A 27,475-nucleotide genomic window follows, 5' to 3' on the forward strand; every position below is an offset into this window, starting at 1 on the left:
GGCCTCTAATGTAAGGGTACTGTAGGGAGACACCGGCTACGGCTCCCAGTTTCCAGAATATTTACCTCTGGGTTCCCTTTGTCCCCTTCTGTTTGCCAATGTCTTACCCCCTTGACAAAGCACTGAGGGGTGGAGACCTGTTTGGAAATGGGACTGAATCTTATCCCTCCAGACCACTTCTAAGAACCAAGCCCTACCTAGTGGGAGGAGGGTAGGGTGCTGCAGGCCAGGTAAGATGGGATAGGGCTTTGGCCCCATTCCCAAGGCCCAGGTAACTGTCACATCGCCCCACTCTGTCTTGCTTCCCCACTTGATTTCTGGCCATCTTCAGTCCCTCCGTAGGACCCAACTTTGGGAAAAGCATGAAAGCTCCCTGACTGCCCCACTATGCGGTTCAAACAGTTCAAAATAACCTCGTTCCCTACTCCTATCCCTTAGCTGCTGTGGGGAGACGCTGAAACCTGCCCTGGAGCTCAGAGTCGGGAGGATTTGGAGGAGGTCGGGAGGAGGTTGCTGCAGAGGGCACCGAGCTCCGAGACGGGTAGGGCCGAAAAGGAAGAGCCTGGAGGGGACCCAAGGCCTGCGCTCTGAGGAGCAGAAGGTGCAAACCAAGGCCTGGCCCCCGAGACTTGCAGGTCGGGAAGTGGGAGCCTTAGAATCCGCGCAAAGCTCGCGGCGTTCAGGAGGGAGTAACGGCCAATGGGCGGGGCGGTCCCGCCCAACAGCCAATGGGCGGGCGGAGGCGGGCCCTCGGGGCGGAGGCGGGCAGGCAGGCGCCGGATCTGGCCGTGCGGTCCCCGGCTCTCGCTGGAGGCGCCGCGATGACCGCTCTGAGCCGGGGTGAGGCCGCCGAGGCGGGCAGGTAAGGGGCTGCGGCCAGCGGGCTGGGCTCGGGGCTCCGGAGACCGCCGCGAGGGAACGCTTCCCCGCGGGGCGAAGCGGCCGTGGGGAGCCCCTGCTCCTGGGTGCCTTCCCGCGGGGCAGGCACTTCCCGGCCACCGGAATTTGGGCTCCGCTCCCGAGCTGCGCTGCGCGGGCCCGGGCGCCTCCGGGGGGCTGCGAGGTGTTGGCTAGGGGACAGATGCCCCTGCTGTCTGCGCTCCGTACCTGGGGGATGAGCGAAGTCCCGGCGGCATCAGGATGGTGGAAGGCACCCTCCTTGGGACGCCTCTTACCGCGTCTCCGACACCATAGCTATTCATTCATTCGTGTGTTCGTTCATTCATTTACTCATTCATTCATTCCCCAGCCAGATCGATTCCCTAGTCCTGACTGCCCCTCACCCAAAGTCTGGTGCTTCCCTGCTGGCCCTCGGAGGGGTCAGCCTCTCTCCTTTCCCAGCCTGGTCTGCAATTGTAATGGCCCGAGGCGGCCCAGGCGGCAGCGTGGAGCTGTCCCAGCACGACTCGGCCGCACCCGTGCGCCAGGCGCGCTGGGGCCGGTCTCTTAGCCTGGAGATCTGATCCAAAGTCGCTTTGGGAGGAAGGAAAGTTCTTGGAGCTGGGGAAGGAGCAAGGAGGCTGGGCAGGCTGGGGATGGCGTTTCAGGTGACAGCAAGAATTGTGGCCTCTGCCCCTGGAGGTCTTGGGGTGCTGTGGGCTGAGATTATTTAGGGAAGACAGAGGCAGTGAATGAAGCTGTAAGTTCCTGCCCTTGCCCAGGTCCCAAGCCCCACAATCTGAGCTCTGGAGGACAGTCTGCTAGCTGGCCAGCTAGCAATGGGGAAGGTAGGGTGAATGTGTGAATCCTGTGCCCACCCCACACAGATTTTTGGAACTGGCTGAATACTTTGGGGCTCCCTCCGTCCTGTTTTCAACCTCTGTTTTCAGAGGTTGATGCGTCTCTACCCAGCTGTAATTTGCCCTTATTTGCTTTGCTGTCTCCCCTGTCCTCGTGATTGTTTAAGGGTGCCCCATCCCTGCAGGGATCAGGTTCCTAGAGAATAAGAGAGCGCCCTGACAATCTGTGATGTCTTTGTCCCATGTACACCTCTAGCTGGCTCTGAAGTCCAGCTTCTTTCAAAGATTTGTGGGGTTGCAGGGAGAGGTGGAGTAGAGGGTGTCCCTCCCACCCTGCAGTGAGGGGCCAATATACCTCCCTCCACAGTCCTCTGATTATGGTGGCTAGAATCCAGTCCATGCTGACAGACACTCTTAGGTTTGAGGTTACAGTTCAACAAGGCCACATAAGCAGTGAGCATCTCTGGAGCAAATGGGCAGGTCTGGGAGCAAAGCTGACAGACGCTGCCACTGAGCTTCAGGAGAGTTTCTGTTGGGACCAAATCCAAGCTCTTCCTGACTTGCCTTAGGGAGAAATTTCTGAATACCCTAGAGGCAACAGCCTGGGCCCGATCCACGCCTTGATGTTGCAGGTTACTTTCAAGTTTCTGAACTTGGGCAAGCCCTCAAAAGGCTTAATGCAGACCAGAAAGACCTGTGTGCCAATTCATCCACCTAAGACAACCAACCTGAGGTTGAAAGTCAGCAGTACCTGAGACGGGTTTATGCCAGCCATCCTCCCTGAAGCTCTTCCCAGTGCCTACTTGGGTGGCTCCACCCCATCCTTAACCTGGTTAAGCTGTAGCTTTGGCCCCTGAATGCCATATTTATCAGACCAGCATGAAGACTCTTGCTCTGGGAATCAGAAGTGAGTTCTAAGCCTCACGCTGTTCCTATTTTGCTAATACTTGGGGAAAAGTCAGACCCCTTCTCTGGGTCTGCTTTGCTATCATCATAAGGTCAGGAGATTGGACTGTAGGCTCCCTGAGGGCCTTCTCTATGCTGTCATTCAGTGGTTCTGCTAATTAACCTCAATTTCCCCTCAATTTCCGGAGGTATTTTATGTCTTCACATAATTTCTTCTTTGCTATGACTACCTATGGAGCATGTGACTCTTGATCTCAGTCATGAGTTTAAGCCCCATGTTGGGCTTAGAACTTACTTAATAAACACACACACACACACACATACACACACACACACACACACACACACACACACACGCAAGAGCCCATGAAATAAAAAATGGTACAGCATTCCACTTTGTTGTCCTGTGTCTGAGTTTGGACACCAGAAAATAACTTGCTTTTCTCTTTTCTTAAAAAGTGAAAATAAGCCCTACAATTCTGCAGCCATCTCTGGTGCCAAGTGTAAGTTTGGCATGAAGTCAGGCTTGGCCACTGTGCTGCTATTCACCTGGGTTGCAGGGCATCAAGCTGTCACCACCTGTTATCACCAACCTTTGAAGCTTTGATTAATCCCCCAAGTATTTACTAATATGGGAAAGGAAGGAGGAGGGGAGGGCAGAAGCCCCTGGGAATGGAGCTTCCTATTTGATAAGAAGTAACTACGCCCCCTTCCCTGCATACCCCCCCCCCCACACACACCCCAAGGAGTACCTGCCTGCTACAGCACAGATTCCAGAAGGAAGGCTTTTTTCCCTAAGAATATAAGCCTCTACAGGGTACACTGTTTCCTCCCTTCTCCCTACCACAGCTAAACATTTTTATTGGTTTAGAAATGCTTGGTCATAAATTAGGACTGGAATTTTAATAACCCATGGAGGTTAGGGCACCTGGGTGGTTCAGTCGGTTAAGCAGCCAACTCTTGATTTGGGCTCAGGTCATGATCTCACAGTTGGTAGGATTGAAACCCTGCATTGGGCTCTGTGCTGACAGCAAGGATCCTGCTTGGGATTCTCTCTTTCCTTCTCTCTCCGCCTCTCCCATGCTCGCTCTTTCTCTAAATAAATAAATAAATAAATAAATAAATAAACCCTAAAAAAATCCTATTAATAACCCACGGAGGTTATTAATATACTCTTCAAGTCCTAGTCCTAAAAGAGTGTTTCCTTGTGGGCTACCTGGGTGGCTCAGTCAGTTGAGCGTTCAACTCTTGGTTTCTGCTCAGATCATGGCTCAGGTCATGATCCCAGGGTTGTGGGATCCAGCCCCACATCGAGCTCCTGGCTGAGCATGGACCCTGCTTGGGATTCTCTCTTTCTGCTCCTCCTCCCCACTCACACACTCACTCTCTCTCTCCCTCTCTCTCTCTCTCTCTCTCTCACTCAAAGAAATAAAATGAAAACAAAACAAAACAAACAGTGTTCCCTAATATCCACTGGAAAATCACATAGTGAATTTTTAATTTAATTTTATTTTATATTTTGTATTTTGTGGGGTTTTTTGATATAATTTATTGTCAAATCGGCTTATATATAATACCCAGTGCTCATCCCAACAAGTGCCCTCCTCAATGCCCAACACCCATTTTCCCCTCTCCTCCACCCTCCATCAACCCTCAGTTTGTTCTCTGTATTTAAGAGTCTCTTATGATTTGCCACATAGTGAATTATTTTTAACAGATGTCAATTTCTGGTTGGCACTATTTCTTTTTTAATCTGAACTAAGAAGCACATAAAGAATTAGTTTAAATCAAACATGAATTTCTTTTCCTCCTAACGGGTTGACATGGCACATCAATGGTATATTAAATAATTGTCAAAATCGTACTGTATGTCATTTCATTGGCATCCCTTTTGTCTCTGACTTAGGGTCGGAGCAGCAGTGTGGGTAGTATGCCTGAGCAAATAACTGTAACCAATTATACAGATTTTTTTTCTCTCTTCTGTAGAAAAAAGTTTAAATATTTCTACTATGTGTTAACATTAATTGGATTACTCAAAACTTGCCCATACCAACCCAGGCCACACAAAATGCTATTTAAAAATAGTTATATATATATATTATATATATATATATATATAATATATATATATACAGCTGTTAATATATAATATATATATATTATATATATATAAAATATATATATAAAAATATATATAATATATATAATATATATATTATATATATAATATATATTTTATATATATATAAAATATATATTATATATATAATATATATATTTTATATATATTATATATATATATATTAGGGACACGCCCATCACCCAGCTTCAACAATTAACCAGGTTATGGGGCAACCTTATTTCATATACACCTTTCCCCTCTCTCACTCCTAGATTATTTTGAAGCAAATCTAAGATATTATTTCATCTACAACTGTTTCAGTGTGTATCTATAAAAGATAAAGCCTTTAAAAAATATAACTATAGGGGCGCACCTGGGTGGCTCAGTGAACTGAGTGACTGACTCTTCATTTTGGCTCAGGTCATGATCTCACAATTTGTGAGATTGAGCTCCGTGTCTGGTTTTGTGCTGATAGTGTGAGGCCTGCTTGGGATTTTCTCTCTCTCTCTCTCTCTGTCTCAAAATAAATAGATAAACTTAATATATATGAGATATATATATATATATATATTTTTTTTTTTTTTTTTTGAGAGAGAGAGAGAGAGAGAGAGAGAGAGGCAGAGGGAGAGAGAGAGAATCCCAAGCAGACTTCATGCTCAGTGAGGAGCCCGATGTGGGGCTCAATCCCATGACCCTGGGATCATGACCTGAGCCAAAATCAAGAGTTGGTCGCTCAACCAACTGAGCCACCCAGATGCCCCAGAGTCTATATTTTCAACACATTTTGGTGCTGATCAAACTAAAGTTACGTTGCCTATCATTTTGAAAATCATAGGCTACATTAAAAATGTAATAAAAGTGAAATGCTGTCTTTCCAGAAACATGTCCCTTTGTTCAGACACAACAATTTTGCCCCAAACCCCAGGAATTCACAGACCCTCCCTGCAAGCCTTGCCTGGAATCCAGGATCCATTAGACTGTCACTGGGGCCCATAATGATGGAAGAAGACTTGGGAGGACTAGAAATAACCATTTTGCCCCATATGAATGTAGCAAGTAGGGACAGCTAATGGGTCTTGTAATATGAGACCCAGGAGAAGAGAGGTTAGGAGTGGTCATGGCATAGTCTGTGCCCTGGTCACACCTACAGTGGAGATCTAGTTTTACCAAACTAAGATGACAAAGGTCTGTTCCTTGGTGAAGGATCACTTGTTAGAATGAGGACCATTTGGGTGTTGAAAAGAACTTTCCAGCAGAACTTTCTGCATGACACGCCTGATGGATGATATTCACATGTAGGTACACATTTTTAAATTCCTTGTGCCTGATTGCAACTTTACCTTTTTTTTTTTTTAAATTTTTTTTTAACATTTATTTATTTTTGAGACAGAGAGAGACAGAGCATGAACGGGGCAGGGGCAGAGAGAGAGGGAGACACAGAATCCAAAGCAGGCTCCAGGCTGTGAGCCATCAGCCCAGAGCCTGACGCGGGGCTCGAACCCACGGACTGCGAGATCGCGACCTGAGCTGAAGTCGGATGCTCAACCAACTGAGCCACCCAGGCGCCCCACCTTTTTTTTTTACTCACTGGACTATTTATTTCCTTATACCCAGTTTCTTGATATGGGTAACACTGAATAGTTTTCTTTTTTCTTTTAAGTCATTCCCAGATATGTAGTCACTGTGATAGAATGATAGGAAGGGGCTGAGCCAAAGACCTGGATTCAAATCCTTTCTCCACTGCTGAATTACTACTGGTTCTGAGCCTCCCTGTCTTCATCCATAAAACAGAGTCATATCTGGCCCACTTCAAATGTTCTCAGGCTGTGTAATGGCCTAAGACACAGTAGGTTCTCACCAAAAATTAGTTTCTCTGCAATGCTTCCAGCTTTGAGAATCTGAGACCACACCTCTGATGATCCAGTCCCAGCTTTGAGAAATCTTGGTCTGTTTTCCTTTTAAAAAAATTTTTTTTAAACATTTATTTATTTTTGAGACAGAGAGAGAGAGAGAGCATGAACAGGGGAGGGTCAGAGAAAGAGGGAGACACAGAATCTGAAACAGGCTCCAGGCTCTTAGCTGTCAGCACAGAGCCCGACGTGGGGCTCGAACCCACAGATCGCGAGATCATGACCTGAGCCAAAGTCGGACGCTTAACCGACTGAGCCACCCAGGTGCCCCTCTGTTTTCCTTTTAAAGGTGCAAACTTTATTCTTCTGAAATGAACTTTATACTTGGTGATAATTGTAGATTCACATGGTCTCATGTACCTTTCACCAATTTCTTCCAGTGGTAACTTCCTGCATAACAAGAGCACCATAACACAACCAGAAAATTGACATTGACAGAACCCATTGGCCTTATTCAGATTTCACCAGTTTTACATGCACTCGTGCGTGTGTGTGCGTTTAGTTTTGTGCAGTTTTATCACATGTGGGGATTTGGCAAAGTTCATTTTTAACATTTATTTATTTTTGAGAGAGACCGAGATAGTGTGAGCGGGGGAGGGGCAGAGAGAGAGGAAGACACAGAATCTGAAGCAGGCTCCAGGATTGAGCTGTCAGCACAGGGCCTGACGTGGAACTTGAACCCATGAGCTGTGAGATCGTGACCTGAGCTGAAGTTGGACACTCAACCAACTGAGCCACCCAGGTGATCCTAATAAGTAAGTTTTTTAAAGTATATTTATTTTGAGAGAGAGGGGGAGGGGGGAGGGGCAGAGAGAGAGGGAAAGAGAGAATCCCAAGCAGGTTCCATGCTGTCAGCGCAGAGCCCAACAGGGGGCTCAGTCTCACAAACTGAGATCATGACCTGAGTCAAAATTAAGAGACAGACATTTAACTGACTGAGCCTCCCAGGCACCCCAATAAATAAGTGTTAATAAATAACTGGATAAATATCATTTTTAAGGGGTGCCTGGGTAGTAGCTCAGTCAGTTAAGTGTCTGACTCTTGGTTTTGGCTCAGGCCATGCCCTCGTGGTTGGTGGGTTCAAGCAACAAGTCAGGCTCCAAGGTGACGGCACCGAGCCTGCCTGGGACTCTCTCTCTCTCCCTCTCTCTCTCTGCTCCTCCTTCCACTGGTGCGCTTGCACTTTCTCTCTCAAAATAAATAAATAAACTTAAAAAAAAAAACATTTTAATTGTCACATAGCCTTCCATTCCATGAATAAACCACAATTTCTTCATGCCCTATTGTTTTTTTCCTCTAACTACACTTCATTGAACATTCTTATACATTTAAATTTGTGTCCAGTTATTTCCTAAGAGTAAATTGTTAGAGGTGGAGTTTATGGGTCTGACGGGTATCTACTTATAAATGTATGTACCTTTTCTTTTATCGGTGTAGAAAATATTTGGATGTTTAATCTTGGAATTTATTTTTGTGAATTGTGTAAGATAGCCAATTGCCCCAATACCATTTATTGGACAATCCATTCTTACTTACTTGAAATACCTTCTTTATCATGTAGTAAATCCTTAGATACCCATAGATCATGTTCTGGACTCCCTGGTAGGACTCTCTGTTGGGATCTGTTAATCTTTCCTAAGCCAGTAAAAGCATGGTATTTTGATTGCTCTAGCTTTGTAGTTTCTTCTGACATCTGGTAAGGCAAGCCCTTGCATTAAATTTGAGATAAATTAGCTTCTTTAAAACTTTGAATCTTCCCACTCAAGAACATTTATTCGAGTCTTCTTTTTTTTTTTTTTTCTTTGTGCAAGTCTTCTTTTACGTCATTCAAAAAAAGTGTTTGTTGTTTTCTTCTCCTGGACTTTCTACATTTTAAAAGTTATTTTGGGGGCACCTGGGTGGCTTAGTCAGTTAAGCATCAGACTTCAGCTCAGGTCATGATCTTGTGGTCAGTGGGTTCGAGCCCCACTTCGGGCTCTATGCTGACAGCTCAGAGCCTGGAGCTTTGGATTCTGTGTCCCCCTCTTTCCTCTCTGCCATTCCCCTGTTCATGCTCTGTCTCTGTCTCAAAAATAAATAAAGATTAAAAAATAAATAAAAGTTTATTCTTGGGGTTTTTTTTTTAATGTTTATTTTTGAGAGACAGAGAGAGACAGCATGAGCGGGAGAGGGCAGAGAGAGAGAGTGGGAGACCCAGAATCGGAAGCAGGCTCCAGGCTCAGAGCTGTCAGCACAGAGCCCAATGAGGGGCTTGAACTCACGAACCATAAGATCATAACCTGAGCCGAAGTCGGACGCTCAACCGACTGAGCCACCCAGGCGCCCCTTGGGTTTTTTTGTTGTTGTTGTTACATTTATTTATTTTTGAGAAACAGTGAGACAAAGCATGAGCGGGGGAGGGGCAGAGAGAGAAGGAGACACAGGATCTGAAGCAGGCTCCAGGCTCTGAGCAAGCGGTCAGCACAGAGCCTGATGCAGGGCTCGAACCCACGAACTGGGAGATCATGACCTGAGCCAAAGTTGGACAGTCAACCGACTGAGCCACCCAGGTGCCCCTATTCTTGGGTATTTTATTATATCTATCTATCTATCTATCTATCTATCTATCTATCTATCTATCTATAGTAGGTCTACAGAGAAATGATTGACTTTTATGTTCATCCTGTAATAATGGATAGAATAATAAACTCCATAAGAGTTCAGTATGTGTCTATTCCCACCACAGCTCTGCCTGGTCCAGCCCCCAAGTATAAGAATATCTGGGCCACTTTCTTATGTTTTTTTTTTTTTTTTTTTTCAGTTGATTACATGTCCTCAAGACAGTTTATCTTACCATCTTTCAAATAAAAATTCTCTCTTTTTGAGGGGGGGCGACTGGCTGGCCAAGTGGGTGGAGCATGAAAGTCTTGATTTCCAGATGGTGAGTTCAGCCCCACGTTGGGCGGAGGGAGAGTTTATTTAAAAAATAAAAAAAAATTAAATAAAAATTAAATTCTTTTTAGTGTCCAAACCTTTTCTTATGTTTTCTTGCCTTTGTGCAATGGCTAGGACCTCCAGAACACTGTTGAATAATAGGGGCGAGAGCAGGCATTCCTAGGGGGTTTCCACCAGTTAGACAATCTGAAGTTCTCCCTAGAGGAAGAGGTCCCAGGACCCAGCAAGCTCCTTAAGACTAGGTCATCGCTCAGGAATCCCACTTAGCGGCAGCACAGCCGAGTTGTTCAGAGCCGGCAGCGGGGCACCAGCCAGACCCCGCTTCGGAGCGTCCCAAATCCAGGCCAGCGGCCGAGTTTCGTCGCGGTCACCGACCCAAGAGGGGGATCTCGGGTGGGCCGCTGGATCCTTTGACAGGGAGGCCAGGAGGTGCCGGCGCAGCGGCTGCACTCCCGGCAGCGCCCCCCGGTCGGTGTAAGCGTTTGCTCTTACGCCCAAGGGCCCATCAGCTCCCTCAAAAGTTGGGTCTGGCCGGCAGGCGGGGTCTCTGGCGCCAGGCCGCCGCCGTGGGGAGCTGGCGCGAAGTGCGGGGCTGGAATTCTGGGTGTGGCTGCCCTCCCGCGGCGCCGGGTGACCCTGGGCCTCTCAGCTCTTGCTGAGGCAGGCGCCGTAATGGACCAGTGGTTCTCGCCTGGGGTGGAGCAGCAGCAGGTGAGGGTGCTGGGGAGGGGTGGACCCGGGAGGAAGGTTGCGGGCCACGGCAGCCCCCCTCCCCCCAGGGCACCAGGATGGGGGATGTGCAATCCCTTCTCCTCCCCTCCTCCAGCGTCTCTGCCGTCTTTCACTGGTGGGAAGGCGGGATCTGACCTGTGCGGAACAACATCCTCACTTGTAGTCACAGGCCTGTCCTCACGCTACATCCCTAGGATGCAGTCACCACCCTGGGAGGGAGGGAGGAAGGAGGAGCAGGCCTTTAGCACCCGAGTCTGGATTCATACCCCCCCTACCCCGCCAAGATTGTCCCTGGCTGGAGTTACCTATCTTGTCCTCGGCTGCTGAAGTGACTGCCTTCACTCTTCCTCCTCCTTGCCTCTCAGCAAACTTCACAGATTCCCATTCCTCCTTTTGAAACAACACTCCTGCGGCCTCCACTGACAGCCTCCATCCCTGGCTTTCTTTCTACCTCTTGGCTCACTCTCTCCTAGTCTCCTCCTCCCGGGGACACTCTCTTCCACACAGTCTTTAAGTGTTGTGCTTCTTCAGATCCCAGATTTATCTCCTCCCTCTCCCCCTCCTTGAGATGCAATTCCCATGCCATAAAATTCATGCTTTTAAAGTGTACAATTCAGTGGCTTTTAATGTGTTCACCAAGTTGTGCAGCCATCACCACTGTCTAATTCCAGAACAGTCTCATCACCCCAAAAAGAAACCCTGTGCACATTAGTCACTTCCCATTTCCCCTTCCCCCGGCACCTTGGCAACCACTAATCTACTTTCTGTTTCTATGGATTTGTCAGTTCTCGACATTTCCCGTACATGGACTCATAACAGTACGTGGACTTTTGTAACCGGCTTCTTTCACTTAGCAGAATGTTTTCAAGGTTCATTCAGATTGCAGCTTGTATCGATACTTCACTCCTTTTTATGGCTCCATAATATTCCATTGTGTGGCTCTGCCACAGTTTATCTGTTCATCAGTTGATGGGTATTTGGGTTGTTTCTATCTTTTGGCTAATTATCATAATGCTGTGAGCATTCTTGTATGAGATTTTGTGTGGACATGTTTTCAGTTCTCTCAGGGTGTATACCTGGGAGTGCTATAGTAACTCTGTGGTTAACCATTTGAGGAACCACCAAACTGTTTTCCAAAGCCGCTGTTCCATTTCACATTCCCACCAGCAACATATGAGGGTTCCGATTTCTCCACATCCTCACCAACATCTAATATCGACTATGATCTCCTAGTGTGTGTGAGGTGGTATCTAATTGTGGTCTTGATTTTGCATTTCCCTGATGGCTAAGGATGTTGAGCATCTTTTCGTGTACTTTTTCGTCATTTGACATCACCTTTGGAAAAATGTTTATTCAAATATTTGCCCATTTTTAGTTGGGTTATTTGTCTTTATTGTTCAGTTTTAAGAGTTCTTTTTTAAAAAATTTATTTTAATTGTGGTCAAGAAAAGCACATAAGATTTACCATCTTAACCGTTTGTAAATGCATTTGTGCAGTTCAGTAGGTGTTACGCATATTCATATTGTTGTGCAACCAGTCTCCAGAACTTTTTCATCTTGCAAAACTGAGATACCCATTAAATACCTCTCCATCTTCCCCTCTCTCCAGCCCCTGGCAACCACCATTCCGCTTCCTGTTTCTTTGATTTCGATACTCTAGATACTTCATGTAAGTGGAATCATATAGTTTTGTCTTTGGTAACTGGCTTATGTCACTTAGTATAATATTTTCAAGATTGTAGGAGTTATTTAATTTTCTGGATATTAGTCACTTATCAGATACATGACCTGCAAATGTTTTCTCCTATTCTGTGGGTTGTCTTCACTTTCTTTGTATCATTAGCTGCACAAAATTTTGCAGTTTTGGTGAGGCTCAATTTATCTTTTCTTCTGTCTTCTGCTTTCTGTGTTATATCTTAGGAAAAGGTTGCCTAATCAAAGAACACAAAGATTTACACTTGTTTCCTTTTTTTTTTTTAATGTTTTAATTTATTTTTGAGAGAGAAACACAGAGTGCAAGTGGGGGAGGGGCAGAGAGAGAGGGAGACATTAAAAGTCTGTGTTAGCTCTAACATTTTTGAGCTTATTTTTATATATGCTGTGCAATACGGGTCCATGTTAATTCTTTTGCATGTGAATATCCAGTTGTCCCAGCACCGTTTGTTGAAGAGACTAATTTTTCTCCTATTGACTTGGTTTTGGCACCCTTGTTGATTCTCTTCTTTGTGTATCCACTTTCCCTGGGGGATCTTGTATTCATTCATGGGCCGATAACTCAGGAATTTATCCCTTTAGTCTTGACCTTTCTCCTGAGCTCCTTACTCACGTATAGCTTGACATCTTCACTTAAATGTTTCTCACACATCTTCAAGACTGAACTCATGATTGTTTCCTTCAAATATGCTCTTTTTACAATATGTTTTTCCCTGTTTCATCTTAGCAAGGCAGAGTAGTATTCTACTTGCTTAAGCCAGAAATCTACAGTAATATTTGGCACTTTTTCCCTTATACCCCATATCCAATGGATCACCAAGTCAGGTTGATTTTTATTCGGAAATATATATCCTGAATCCATCCCTGGCCCTCCATCACCACTGCCACCAAGTCTGAGACATCATCTCTCTGCTGGAATACAGTCTGCTAGCTGATTTGTCTCCACGGAAAATTTTCAACATATACAAAAGAGGAGAGATTGCAGGGTGGGTACCCATGTATCCATCACCCAGCTACAATACCCATCAACAGAAGATTGCCCCTCTTTCATCAATATTCACCTCTACTCCCCCTTTCCCACCTCCTTTGGGTTACTTTGAAGCAAATCTGTGTGTCAGAGTGACTTTTTTTTTTAATTTAAGTAATCTCTGCACCCTACGTGGGGCTCAGACTCACCACCCTGAGATCAACAGTCACGTGTTCTTCTGACTTATCCAGCCAGGTGCCCCTCAGAGTGATTGTTTAAGATACAAAGTTGATTGTGTATTTCCCCATTTAAATCCCTTTATTGATTCCCTGTTGCTTTTAAGAAAATAATAGAAACCCTTACTGGGGTCCACAGGACCCTGCATGATCTAGCCCTGCCACCCTCTCCAGCTTCATTGCTCATCACTTCAGTACTTCCACCCTCCAGACACAAAGGCTCTGTTTATGTTCCTCATACATGTTACACACCTCTGGCCTCAGGGCCTTTGCACATCCATCATAAACCCTCTACAATGACCCCTCTGTCACTCTCTCATTTTGGCTATCAGCTCAAAATGCTACTGCTTCTTAGGGAAATCTTCCCTGTTTTCCACAATTGAGTCTGGACTCCCTGATAGAGGTCCTCTTAGGACGCTGTGCCCTCCTTTTATAGCATATATTACACAGTTATAATTATGTATTGATTTATGTAAATATTTGCTTCATGTCTGCCTCTCCCACCAGGCATTTTGGGGATAGTAGCTTGCCTTATCCCTCTTAGTATACACAGCACTTACACAGAACTGAGCGAATAGCAGACATTTAATTGATGTTTGTAGGAGTGAGGCAGAGAGGCTGGTGGCCTTTGAGGACTGTTATCCTGCCAGCCTCTCCTAGGATAGGGGTTCTTCTGATCACAGAAGGGTCAGTGGCCATTTGCAGTTCACCCAGTTCCTGGCTCTGCTTTGTTTTTCCCTCAGACAACATTTGCTTGCCTTCCTGGGGTGAGGCTTTATCGCCCCTTTGTAGAGAGTAACTAGGTCCAGAGATAGAGTGTGTCTTCTCCAAGGCCCCTCAACAGTGGGAGGTACTTCTAGGCCTGCCTCTCTGTCTTCCTGCCCCCAAACCCAGGCTCTTTCAGGACCCTAAGTCTCCTTCAAACCTGCCTGTGTCCTGAGAAGAGCCTGGAGGATGCACAAAGCCAGAGGGATTCTGAGGTGGCTGTGAGGATGGTTGGAATGGGGTGCGTTGGATGGCATCCATGGATGGACAGAGCAGACTTGTCCCAAGGATAGCCACGCCCCCTGGCAGCCTTGAGTGGGGGCGTCTGAGCAGCTGAGGCTGCCTGTGGGCCCTCCCACAGCAAGCCCGGCGGAGGGTGGCCACCAGGAGCACAGGGGTGCTCTGTTTCTTAATGAATGCAAGTCTGTTTTTAGACCTGAATGACCAGCTTCTTGTCTGCAAATGGCCAGGCCCTAACTGGCTGGCCCAGAAAAAGTGGTCTGTGACCAGGTCCAGGGATGCCAGCTCAAACAGATGCTGCTGTAGCAGTGGGCACTATGGGATGAGGCCAGATACAGGCAGATTACTCTCTGCAGAACCAGCTGCTTGCTCCATGGTGGCCTGGGTTTCATGAGAAATCCTGGACATCCCCAGGAGCAAAGCTTCCGTGTTTTAGCTGTTTGTCCCATATGTCTCCCTGGTGACTGTTCTTACTCTGTAGGCCTTTGAGCTCTGGCCAGGAAGGGGGCAGCAACTCCTGGCCTCAAAGCCTTGGTGGAAGGAGGGTGGGGGAGGGATGCTGAACAGGGTTGGGCCTGAGTTGTGAGAGAGCCTCCAGCACTGCCCCCAACCCCCTCTCCCCAGCCCCCCCCCCCCCGGGTGGGAGCAGTTATTGGGTGTGGCACAGGTGCAAAGAGGGCCCTGCCCATGGAGGCTCTCTGGCTGAAGTCCCAAGGAAAAGATTCAGTCATGCAGAACATGTGTGGAGCTTCAGGGTGCAGTTTGGGGCCTGGCAGCGCACCGTCTCTGCAGCTACACCTCTCGACATCCTTCAAGGGACATGACGGGATGCAGAGCTCTTAGTGGGGCTGGCAGGGGGTTGGAGGCTCAGTGGACAAGGCTGTGAGGACCGGTCCCCTCCTTGGGGCTAGGCCGTGACCTCTCAGATCCCCACAGCAGCCCTGAAGATTTTCAGGTCAACAAGGGGATTTTCCCCATTTTATAAGGGAGCAGACCCAGAGGAAGGGGACTGGAGGCCACCTAGGAGGTCAAGGGCAGCCAGAAGCAAACTCAAGTGACTTGCTCTCACTCCAGCTCTTGTGTTTATGTTCCAAGGTCCCAGTGTGGCTGAACAAACTACACAAAGGAGCTTTTCAGCAGGGAGTGTTTGTTTATTCAGTACACAGATATTGAGCACTTACTGTATGCCTGAAGCTGTGTGTGGCCCCAGGGTGAGAGATGAATAAGAAAGATAGTCTAGTGGGGAGACAACCACATAAACAGGCGATACAACAGTGAAGATATCTGAGCAGACGGTGAGTAGAGACAAGGTGGGAGGGGTCTGCTCTCCCAGCCTACCAGCTGGCTAGGCTTCAGGGAAGTGTTGGGGGATGAGAGAGAGAGGGTCTCCATCTTGGGCAGGAGCAGGTTAGCTAAGCAGGACCCAGGCAGAGCTGGGAGGGCAGCTCATTAGCACTCCTCCTGAATGCCCAAGAGGAGTCAGCCTGAGCACTTTGATCCTGAATTCCATCCCTGTAAGGACCTGGGCCTTTCTGGTGTGCTGGGAGAGCCCACACCATGGGGGAGAGTTCTAGGAGCAGGGGAGAGTGGGATTGGAGCCCTTTAACAATTTAACCTCTAATTAGGGCTTGGCTAACTAGCTCTGGGCTCCACAGAGAGACCTGGGCAGTGGGCAGCATCTTGGCTGCCAAGAGTGGGAGATAGAGCCAGCCTTGCTCTCGGCCCTCCCAGCTCCCACTGGGTGGAGGGCCCAGAGGGTTCTGAGATCCCTGTAGGTAGGAGTTCTTGTAGGCACCAGAGCTCAAAGGGGTCCTTGTTCAGGCTGGATGCAGCCACCCCCAGAGGGCTATGCTAGCTCATATCTCCTCCTGAACAACTAGCTCTCCCAGTTTGTTTGGTTCTTTGAGCAGAGAAGATAAAGGCTTGGAGAGGGGTGGGAGGGTGGGAAGGTTTCTGGTCTAGGGAATCCTACTTCTCAGAGGGGCCCCTGCATGGCCATCTCAGCCCAAGAGACCCCCTTCAGTCTCCCCTTTTCCCTGTCTACTGGAGAAGCTTCAGGAGAGGCAGTGCTGGCGCACTGGCTGCAGAAGTGAAAATTAATGGGCTGAAAGGGGGGCAGACCTTCTTTGCTCTCTCCCAGCCCATGCACCCCTGCTGGTCTCTGCTCTCTGCTCCCTCTTCCCTTGTTCTAGACCCAGCTCCAGGGGCACCCGGAGGTTCTGCTCCAGGGTCCCTGCAGTATACCTCCCTCCTGCCTGTTTACTGCCTCTGGCTGCACACCTCCCATCTCTTATGTCCCCATTGGGATCCATTAGAAATGGAATCGTATGGGCCAAAGTTCATCTTTTCCTCCAAAGAGGCTGCTGGTCAGCTTACAGATGGCTTTGTGTGGGTCTAGAGCACACCATGGTTCTGCTGGTGGCAGCCAGGGTCATTTGGTACAGACTGTGGCATCTTGGGAAGCAGGATGCCTGGCCCTCCACATCCCCTTTCATTTCAAAGCTGCCACAGTGAGTAAAAGGGAACTAAGCACATTGCTGACCCAGGTGTTCTCAGACCTGCCCGTGGGAGGCAGGGTCTGTGCCTGCGCTGGGTGCCCGTCCCTCCTGAGTCCTTGGCCAGGGCTGCTGAGTGGGACAGCTGGATTGGGACCCAGTGTGTGGCCCCCAATTCACTGAACGCCACCCCCTTACACAGGATTCTTTCCCCATTTCTTGTCAGCAGAGACAGCAAAGCAGTGGTCCTACATAAGGAATATTTGCTTAGAAAATAAAGTGAGAGGCAGCTTCTGTGTAAAAATAACAGAATTATTTTTTGCAAAAGATTACCTTTTATCTTCATTTTATTTATTTTTAAAATTTATTTATTTGTTTTGAGTGAGAGAGAGAGAGAGGGCATGAACTCGGGAGCAACAGAGAGAGAGGGAGAGACAGAATCCCAAGCAGGCTCCTCACCATCAGCGTAGAGTCTGATGCAGGGCTCAAACTCATGAACCACAAGATCGTGACCTGAGCCGAAATCAAGAGTTGGATGCTCGACCAACTGAGCCACCTATGTGCCCCAAGTTTTATTTATTTTTTAAAAATAATTTTTTCAACATTTATTTATTTTTGAGAGAGAGAAAGAGAGAGAGAGAAAGAATGTGAGTGGGGGAGGGGCAGAGAGAGGGAGACAGAGGATATGAAGCAGGCTCCACACTGTGAGAGCAGAGCCTGACTCCGGGCTCAAACTCACAAACCCACCGTGAGATCATGACCTGAACCGAAATCAAGAGTCGTCGGCTGCTTAACCGACTGAGCCATCCAGACGCCCTATCTTCAAGTTTTGGAGTACTGATGATAAGCCTGACTCTATTGACATTATTCCAGTTTCCTTTCGGCAGAGCTCTTTTCAACTGGTTTCTGGGCTGTGTGTCAGGACTGTGGCCCTGGGAGGACGTAGGGAGGCTTTCGGGAAGGACACAGAGCCAGCCTCTGCCGCACGGAAAGCTGCTCTTACTTCCTTGGCACGAGCTAGTAAATGTGCTCTGTGACCTTAACAGATGAAGGAAATCTCTATTAACAATGTGATTCCTGTCTTGCCAAGGGTGTTCCTGGAACTTTAGAGGGGCAGGGTGAAGGCATAGGAGGGTCAGGGCCCTAGATCCAGAGCCCAGGCAAGAGGGTTGGCCCTGAATTCCAGGAGCCATGCTTCTCCCTCTGAGCCACAAAAAAAGGAGAGAAGTGGGGGCAGGATTCATGCACAGCAGTTTCTTAACACTGGCTGCATGTTTAAAATCACCTGAGGGGCGCCTGAGTGGCTCATACAGTTAAGTGTCCAACTTCAGCTTAGCTCATGATCTCACAGTTTGTGGGTTCAAGCCCCACATCAGGCTCTGTGCTGAGCCTGGAGCCTACTTCAGATTCTGTGTCTCCTTCTCTCTCTGCCCCTCCCCCACTCATGCTGTCTCCTCTCTCTCTCTCTCTCTCAAAAATAAACAAACATTAAAAAATTTTTTTTTAATAAAATCACCTGAGATCCTTTAAAAGCCTGAAACTGAACATATGCCTAACTTATGACCCAGCAATTGAAATCCTAAGTGTTTGCCCATAGAAATGAATACTTGTGTCCACACTACAAGTGCTGGAATGTTCCTGGCCACACTTTCATAACAGGCAAAAACTGGAAATTTCCCAGAGGCCCATCTATAGTAAAATTAACAAATAAGTTGTAGTATGTCCGTGTAATGGAATTCTAAACATTGGTGAAAATGCACAATAGCTACACACAACACTGTGGACGAATCCCACAGATGCATTGCTGAGTAAAAGGAGCCACATAAAAGGGTATGTATGGTATGATTCCGTTCATAGAAAGTCCACAAAGAAGAGGCAGAGGCAACCTGTGCTGTGGAAACCAGGGTGATGGTTATTCTTGTGGGTTGTGGGTTGTGGGTGGCAGGTTGGGGGTGGTGGTGAGACTGAAAGAGGCAGGAGGGGCTTCTGGGGGCTGGTTTCCAAGTGTGTTCTATTTGTGAAATGCATTGAATTGTACATTTATTTTATGTACTCTTTTTTTTTTTTAAGTTGATTTAGTGTGTGTGTGTGTGTGTGTGTGTGTGTGTGTGTGAGAGAGAGAGAGAGAGAGAGAGAGAGAGAGAGAGAGAGAGTGCAAGCAGGGGAGGAACAGAGAGAGAATCCCAAGCAGGCTCTGAGCTGTCAGCCCAGAGCCTGACATCGGGCTCAATCTCACAAACTGTGAGATCATGACCGGAGCCGAAATCAAGAGTCAGACATTTAGCCACCCAGGCATCTCTCCTACATATACTTTTCTATGTGTAAACTATACTTCAATAAGAAGTTGAAAATATATAGCTACCTACATGCTACTCCCAGAGACTCTGATTTAATTGGTCTGAGACAGGGCTCAGGCATCATTTTTTTGTTTGTTTTCTTAAAAAGCTCTACATGTTGGGGCGCCTGGGTGGCTCAGTCGGTTAAACGTCCGACTTCAGCTCAGGTCATGATCTCGCGGTCTGTGAGTTCGAGCCCCGCGTCGGGCTCTGTGCTGACAGCTCAGAGCCTGGAGCCTGTTTCAGATTCTGTGTCTCCCTCTCTCTCTGACCCTCCCCCATTCATGCTCTGTCTCTCTCTGTCTCAAAAATAAATAAACATTTAAAAAAAAAAAAAAAGCTCTACATGTGATGCTAATGTGTACTCAACAGGCTGCACATTAGACTTGACCGGATGGTCTCTCTTCTCCATGACGAAGGCGGTGAGCTGTGTGCTAAGCAAGAGGTCAAGGTAGAGATGGGCCATCTTTGTGGTCTGTGGGTTTGTGTTTTCAGGAACGTGTTGCTAAGGTGTGTTTTTTGTTTGGAGGAGCTCTCTTCTTGGAGGTTACGGGGCCCGGCGTCCTGGCCAGCTGCTGAAGGGGTGGAGCTGTTGCTGGGCCCGGCCTTGAGAAGGGCTGGCAGGTCCCACGTGATGCTCTAGTATCTCAAATGTCCATGAGAAGTCAACGTGGTAGACTCCCCCAAGTTGTCCCGGGGGACCCGCCTGTGACCTTGAAGACCCAGCCTGGCTTTCTGCTTCAGCATGGCCTGGGTGCTGCTCCTGCCAGGCTTGGAGGAGCCTGAAAGGAGGTTTCCCCTGGGGCTAGGGAGGCTTGAGTGTGGGCACAGGACAGTCCAGGAGCATGCCAGTCCAGTGAACACAGCAGTGGAAGCCTGAGGGGTCCGGCTTGTGCTTTCCCCAAATACCACATTGCATCCCTTCTGAGCCACTTTATCCTTTTTCTTTTGTCTCTCCCTCCCACCCGAGCTCCCCCTTTGATCAGTCAGCCAGCATGGACTGAGTGCCTGGTAGTGCTGGGTCAGTGCTGACTGCCTGCTTCACGGGCAAGGCTCCTGGAAGGGACCGGTCTGCAGGTGACCCCCATTGCTCCATTCTATGTGCCTTTCCCTTCTACTGCCTTGATTTATCCCTCCCCTCTCCCCTCTTGGAGTGTCACCATCTCTCTTTCTCTGTCTGCTTCCCTCACAGTAGCAAACACTGGGTGCCTGCTGTGTGCTGGGGATACAGAGATGTATAAGACACACCCCTGGTGGAGCTCAGAGGCCACTGGGGGCAGCTGGATGTGTAAACAGACAAGGACAGTCTGGTGTGGTAAGTGCTGGGACAGCACAGCAGGACAGAGGGGACAGGGGACCACAGAGGAGGACTGACCAGCTCTGCAGGGGGGAGACCAGGGAGGGCTTCACAGAGGAGGTGACATTTGAACTGGGACTTGAAAGATAAGTGGAATTCTCCAGGTAGACAAGCATGGGAAGGAATTGCAGGTAGGGAGGATGTGCAGGTGCGGAGGGCTGCGGCAACAAGGAAGCTGGGCTCAGGTGAGCCTCAGGAGTGAGGCTGGGAAGGGAAGCAGGAAGCTCAGGAAGGCCAGCTGAGGAGGCATGAGGGAGGTAAGGTCAGCAGCAGAGTGGCAGGATCAGTTCTGGGCCCCAGGTGGCTCTGCTGGTGGTGCAGATGTGGGGGAGGGCCAGGCATGGTGAGGAGGCTGCTGCCAACATCAGGGAAAGGATGATGGTGATCAGGGCTGGCAGGTGCAGCAGGAATGGAGTAGGTGGTGTCCTGGTGTCATAGGTTCAGCTGGGGGAAGGCTCTTGGGCCTTTGGGGATTGAGTGCTGTGGGGGGTGGGGAGGAGAAGGAGGTGAGGCTTCTGCCTTGGGTAACCATGGAGGAAGGAGCCTTTCAGGGATATTGGGTGCTCAGAAGGAAGCAGATTTGGGGGGATGACACTGAGCTCACCTTGATGGATACATCCAGATGGCTGAAGCTCAGGAGGAGAGGAGGTGTCAAGGTTAGAGATTTAGAGATTTCGATTTGGGAGTATCTGCCTGGTGGGTGTATTCTGAGCCTGGAGGAAGCTTCCAGAGCAGAGTGTACACATGTCAGGTGTCCCGTGAGGCCTGGTCCATGGGTTCTGCAGGAGGCAGCTCGACTCTTGGACCTCTGGGTTCCCTCCTTATTGTCTCTCTCTCCCTCTCCTACCCTCTCTGTGTTCCCCCCCACACCTTTCTTGACTGGCCTGGCTCCTCTGCTGACACCCCCGGTGCTAGCTCCCCCCCCCTCCCCCCCACTGCTCTTTCAGCAGCCCCGAGTGGCAGGCTGCACCCTGGGCTCCTGGTGTGATAAGCTCAGTGAGTATTTGGAGAGGGAATGAAGGAAGGCTTGCAGGTAGGGCAAGCAGCTGTTGTGTCCTCTGGAGAGGCATCCTGCCCCGGGATCGGGCTCAGCAGGGCGAAAGGGACTCATCTGAGGAGTTCCCCAACCTTTTCTACCTCCTCTAATGTCCAAAATATTGGGCCTCCCCTGCTGCATCCCCTTGATAACAAGAATATTTTTTTGTGGCTCTGATGGAAAAAACAGACATGGCTTTGAGGACCCCTGATACTACCCCACAGTCTGCAGGTGGAGGTAGGAGTGGGACTTGATGGGCAAGGGGGTTAGTTCACAACCCACAGAGTAGGGGCAACTGGCTTGAGGAGGTCTGTGTGGGAACACACAGAGGCTGCCAGGAGAGTGGGGGCACCCAGGCTGGTCCCCATTCTCCAGCTTCCTGCTCTTGAAGCCTCCTTCCTGACCTTGTGCAGCAGGGCCGAGTTGGTCCTTGGGTGCTCCCCACTTTTTGGTTCTGTGGTGACCACTCTGCCCCAGACCTACCCTTGTATCTGATTTTGCTCCCATTTCTTTATTTTTACTCACCTAAATACTGTAGACTAATTAGTAGAAAATCTGACTTGATGGTTTTGCAAACCATGCATTTCAGCCACAGGCAGAGTCTCTGTATCAAGAGCATTATGAGGACAGCCAGGAGGGACTGGCCTTAACAGATGGACAGGTGGGATGGCTCGTAACCATCTTGTTCATCATGCATAAAGGAGTTGCTTTTAAGTTTAAAGATACTTGAAAGTCATTTCCCCCACCCCCAGTGACTGTGTTTTACCACTGTTCTTTTCTTCCTGGAGATGTTGTGGGGAGAGCGAGTGCACCGCCTTCTTTTGTTTTTCTCATGGTCCATCTCTCCTCCAGCCTTGCTTACTGACCCCACACTGTCATTCCTCAAACATATCGCGTGTGCCTGCTGCATGCTGGCCTTTCACCCAGCTTGTGACCTTCAGGGAGGGAGGAGGCAGAGTCCCTGCCATCTTGGAGCCCCCGGAGATGAGCAGTTCCAGCACTGACCCAGTGTGAAAAGTGCTAAGAGGGAGGCCAGGATTGGGGTGTTGTGAGTGTCTGCAGCGGGGGCTCCTCACTAGGTTGGGGGAGGGCCGAGGGCGGGCTCCCGTCCCTGAGCAAGACACACTGGACCTAAGGATGAGTTCAGTTTAGAAGCCATGCAGAGGAATGATCATGAATGCAAAGTTAGATTATGGAACTTTTGCAGGATGACAGTCTTACCCAGGTGGTAGGGTCGGGATTCCTTTTCTCTAGGAGCCTTTCTGTGACTCTCACTCTGTCTGCCTTCTGGGCTCCTGCAGCCCTGATAGCTCGAATCACCCTTCCCAATGCCCGAATGACAGGCTCCCTGCCTCTGTGACCATGGCCAAAGTCCTTCCTGGGGTTTCACTCTATCCCTGGGCCTCCAGGTTAGAGTGTGCTCCTTAGAGCGGGCCCCATTTCCTTCTCTTTCCTTGTGGCCCAGTATGCTCACAAGCTGCAGGGTCTAAGCTCCCCAAGGACTCAGTGGCTTGACTTGTACAGTCTCTACCTCAGGGGCCTCTCCAACCAAAGCACTCAAACCAAGTGAGGAATCAAGAGATAGAAGACCTAGATGGAATTTGCCACACAAAAACTGAATAGTACCACAGACAAAACTAAAAGGCAAATGACAAACTGGGGGAGATGTTTGCAAAAATGAGAAATTAAGGATTAATATTCTCAAAAAAATTTAATACAAATCAATAAGAAAAACGTAAAGACCCTCACAGACAATTCACAGATGAAATTCTGGTGGTTAATGTGTATATATGGGAAATATTGTTGAACCTATCAGGAAGCAGAAATAGAAAATAGCATACTTCCATGTATCAAACTTGCAAAAGTGAGAAAAAGATAATAGGCAGTGGATGTAGCCCAGATGTAGGTAAGCCGGTACCCTCATGTAGTGCTGATGGCTGTGGTCACCAGTAGAACATATGGAAGCACTTTGGGAGTGAGTCTAAAGAGCCCAGGAAATGAGCATTCTCCACCCACTAATCACACTTCTGAGACTCTGTCTCAGCCATGGACAGTGACATGGGGAATTTCTCATGAAATCATGTTAAGCAACAAAAGTAGAACATACATATTATAATGTATACTTCTACTTACATGAATTCTATATTTATGCATAAATCTTTTCTTTGGGTGATGTTTTAAGGTCATTTGCTTCTTGGTGATTTTGATCATCATATTTTGTTTTTCTCACATTTTCTGTAATGAGAGGAACAAAAGTCAAAAGGGGGGGAACCCTCTTGAAATATGAAATGAGGGGACCAAATAAATATAGAAATTAACTTTGGGAGTCAACAGGGTCAAATCACTAGCAAAACTTGTCACTTTGCAAGATTCAGGAAACATATGTTGATGTGTATTTACCAAAATTCTCCAGAAGACTAAGGGCAGAGGCAGAAATCACCAGGCCACATGGCTGTGGATGGGCTGATTTTGTGGGTGAGGTTACCCGGCTCTTCACTGTGTGATACTAGGTACAGCCTGTCCCTTGGCAGGGGTCAGTTTCCTACTCTTTACACAGTATATTAGGGGGTCAGACTAAATGACTCTGAGGGTCTTTGGCAGATCTCGGCCAACTCTGTTCTTGAAGAAGAGAACTTTGACTTGCACCCACAACAAAACTGAGAAGGACCAAGGGTTGGTATTTGCAGGCCTCGGGTTCCAGCTCCTTATCTGCCCAGAACCTTGTTTCCTGTTTGTGACCACCATGATGCCCTGCCTTGGCCCCGCTTCTTGGCCACCTTCTCTTCCTGTCAGCTTCTGGGCCCATTGAGTTGGGGGCTAGTTTGAATGCTCAGGCTTTATTGATTCCTAGCCTGTGTGTTGGAGGGGCAGGAAGGGGGAAACCCTATACTTTGGAGCTGTTTAGTAGAGGCATGAATTCAAAAGCCACTGGAGAGCCCCACTTGCCCAGGGAGATGGTGTCTCCTCCCTCCAGGGCCCTCTCTCTGGCACATTTTTGAGACAGTATGGCTCTCAGGGCCAAGGTGTCCTGATTGTCTGAAGGCCACCAAAGCCACTTCATGGTGTGGGGATGCTCCTCCCCTCCCAGCCCACGGTCACCTGTGGGTTGACTAGAGCCCCTCCCACACCATTAGTGGCCCCAGATCCTCAGCTCTGCTAAGGCCTCCTGTGCTCAGCATCCTTTCCTTAGCATCCTAGGATTGCGCTGAGAGCTTATGGTAATGCTGCCCTGGCACCTCAGGCACTATGGTTTCAGCCATGAGCAAGTCTTAGAGTCCTTCATCCGGATGTGCTTTCTCAGGGGTGGGGCCTAGGGCTTAACCTCCTGGTGCTCCACTAAGGCAGGCTGATTTTCCTTCCCGCCCAGGAATAAACTGATCTGCAGGCTTCCAGGAAGGATGGCGTGTGAGATTGTCCCTTCTGTCAGGGAGCACAGGACTCCTGCCTGAGCTGCTGCCTCTGGACTCTGACAGCTTCAGTCTCACCCTGAACAGCAGGGCTGGTCTTGGGTGGGGGTGGAGGAGCTGCCCTGGGGATGGTGATGCTGGTCGGGAAAGGTGTCCCCATAGAGCCACCCTTCCTGATGCAGGCCTGTTTCTGCTTAGCAACCAGCAGATGCATGGAAAGACAGCTTCTCTGAAGAGCCCTGTGTCCTGCACAGAGAAACTAGCCAGGGTTCAGGCACCCCTGAACTCCAGGTGAGGCCCTTTCCACTGGTCAGATATACATACCGATTAGGGGTGGGAAGCCCTCAGGAGAACCTCAGAGACCAGAGCAAATATAAAATAATGAAATCTTGCCATTTGCAATGACATAGATGGAGCTAGGGTGTATTACGCTAAGCAAAATAAGTCAGTCAGAGAAAGACAAATACCATATGATTTCACTCATATGTGGAATTTAAGAAACAAAACAAACGAACAAGGGGGGAAAGAAAAGAGAGAGACCGAGAAAGAGAGAGGCAAACCAAGACACCAATCCTTAACTACAGAGAACAAACATCAGTTTGTTACCAGAGGAGAGGGGGCTGGGGGGATGGGAGAAATAGGTGATGGGGATTAAGGAGCGCAGTTGTGATGAGCACGGGGGGATGTATGGAAGTGCTGAATCACTGTATTGTACACCTGAAGCTAATAGTACACTGTGCTCACTAACGGGAATGTAAATTTAAAAACTTTAAAAAAATAAAAAAAGGGACAAAAGGGTTAAAGAAAAGTTAGAAAGGGGACCTTGCGTCAGGTGTTAGTTTGGGCACAGGCTGCTCCCGGCCCCTTCCTCCCATTCCCGGGACTGTCCCAGCACACAGGGACCTAGCAGAGTCTAGGCTTCTCAGGTTACCAGCCTCCTCCCTGCCCACCTGTCCTCAGGCCAACCTGGCCAGGGCAAAGGTTTGCGTTCCAGCACCACCCCTCTCCCTCAGCCTTGGTAGCCTCCATCAGGTCAGGTGAGTCTGCTGAGCTCCAGGCTGCCAGGAGGAGGCTTCCAGAAGGGCATTCCTGCTGGGATCATGGCCCATAGCCAGGCCCCGGAGCTGTGAGTCTGACATCTCCACCTCACCCACTCCCCAAGCTGGTCCCCATCCTTGTGTCTCCTACTCATTTATCCCTGGGTCTTCTCCTCTGCTTATCCTTTGGCCAGAGAAGTGGGAGAGGGTTTTTGACACTTGGGGGTGGGAGGCTCCAAAGCACCTCCAGGAGGCGGAGGCTCGGGCTAAGCGAACCTCCTGGGGAGCCACTGCCCACAGCTGTCTGGGAGGAGGGCTTGTAGCCTGCAGGGTCAAGCTACATACTTGCTGTTGCTTATCACTTTGCTGTGGCTCCTAGAGAAGGGCCTCAGTCTCCAATCTCTGCTCTAAGCTTCTGGCTTGAAGCCAGGGCAGACCTGGCCCTGAGGATGTATGGGCAGAACTCAAGGGTTCCTTGTCCCTGGAATGGAATGTCTCCTTTGCAGTCTGCACTGGCCAGAAGGCTTGAAGAGTGAAGAGATCAAGAAGTGTGGCCGAGAAGGGGTAAGTGTGTGGAGGCTGACTTTTCACTGCCCACCAAGGGAGGGGCCCAGGGCTGCCTGAATTTAGTGACTGTTGGTTCCTTGGCCACCAGGCTTGTCACCAGGGGAAACCCAAGTGAGTGTCCCCCTCCTGGGTGGGGGTGGTGTGTCCCCCTCCAGTCATAGGCTGCCCATTAGGATCTACTGTCACCGAGAGATATGCTGTGCTTGGAACTCAGCCTTTCACCCCCACTGGCTGCTTACTGACTGCTTCATACCAGAGCCCCTGCCCCTGTGGCATTATTTCCTGGTGGCTGGTGCAGGGCCCCTTTAGTGGTCTGATCCCCCAGGACTTCTCAGCCCCAGCTCGTGTGTTTGCAGACACTACTGAGTAAATACAACCAGCAATACCACAAGCTGTTTAAGGACATCCCTTTGGAGGAGGTTGTTCTCAAAGGTGAGCTATCTCCCTGGTGTGGCTGGACAGGTGCCTAGAGTGCCTGAGGCCCAGGTCCTCTTCTCCAGAGCCTCCAAGGCACAATTTCGATACGGGAACAAACTGCCCTTTGGATGTGGTTGGGCCTGTTTTCTTCAAAAGTATGAGAAGACTGGGTAGATTTGGGACATGAAATGGAATTTATGAACGTTTTCTTGAGGCAGTATCAGGGCTTCCAAATCTTATTTTTGTTCTGCTCTTATCAATGACTGCTCTTCCCTGCTCTCAGTGAGGCCTCTCAGTGAGCAAGTTGGAGCATTTGCACAATCGAGGCTCTCTCTCCAGGGCAGGGCTGAGCAGGGCAGGGCAGGGCAGGGTAGGGCAGGGAGTTTTGCCTGAGGGAGCAAGAATCCAGGCTTGGGGAACCCTGTGAGACATGAGTGGCGAAGGAGGGAACCTCTAGCAGTTTGGTGGGGTAGGGTGGGGCAGGCAGGACTCTCAGGAAGGACTCTGGGTTCTGGTGGAATGGGTGGTTTGGGGCCTGGGGTCAGGAAGTGGGATTCTG

At 48.9% G+C, this 27,475-nt stretch overlaps 1 protein-coding gene across 9 annotated transcripts in view; it reads left to right on the plus strand.

Moving 5' to 3' along the window:
* Positions 1-772: 772 nt before the first annotated feature.
* GRAMD2A (GRAM domain containing 2A) overlaps positions 773-27,475 on the plus strand; it is a 33,302-nt gene continuing 6,599 nt past the window's right edge. For 2 of the 9 annotated variants that reach the window (XM_042988468.1, XM_042988469.1), the window contains exons 1-4: positions 773-862; positions 25,094-25,186; positions 26,439-26,496; positions 26,856-26,931. In XM_042988468.1, coding sequence (XP_042844402.1) covers positions 822-862; positions 25,094-25,186; positions 26,439-26,496; positions 26,856-26,931 — 268 coding nt within the window. In that variant the 5' untranslated portion in view covers positions 773-821. Of the gene's footprint in view, positions 863-10,243; positions 10,323-15,520; positions 15,560-20,287; positions 20,411-24,855; positions 24,998-25,093; positions 25,187-25,908; positions 26,022-26,344; positions 26,497-26,834; positions 26,932-27,475 lie in introns of those variants that run through there. The other 7 variants (XM_042988471.1, XM_042988470.1, XM_042988472.1 and 4 more) reach the window with 7 other exon arrangements.

Source organism: Panthera tigris, chromosome B3 (genome assembly GCF_018350195.1).
Source record: "Panthera tigris isolate Pti1 chromosome B3, P.tigris_Pti1_mat1.1, whole genome shotgun sequence".
NCBI classification, from domain to species: Eukaryota; Metazoa; Chordata; class Mammalia; order Carnivora; family Felidae; genus Panthera; species Panthera tigris.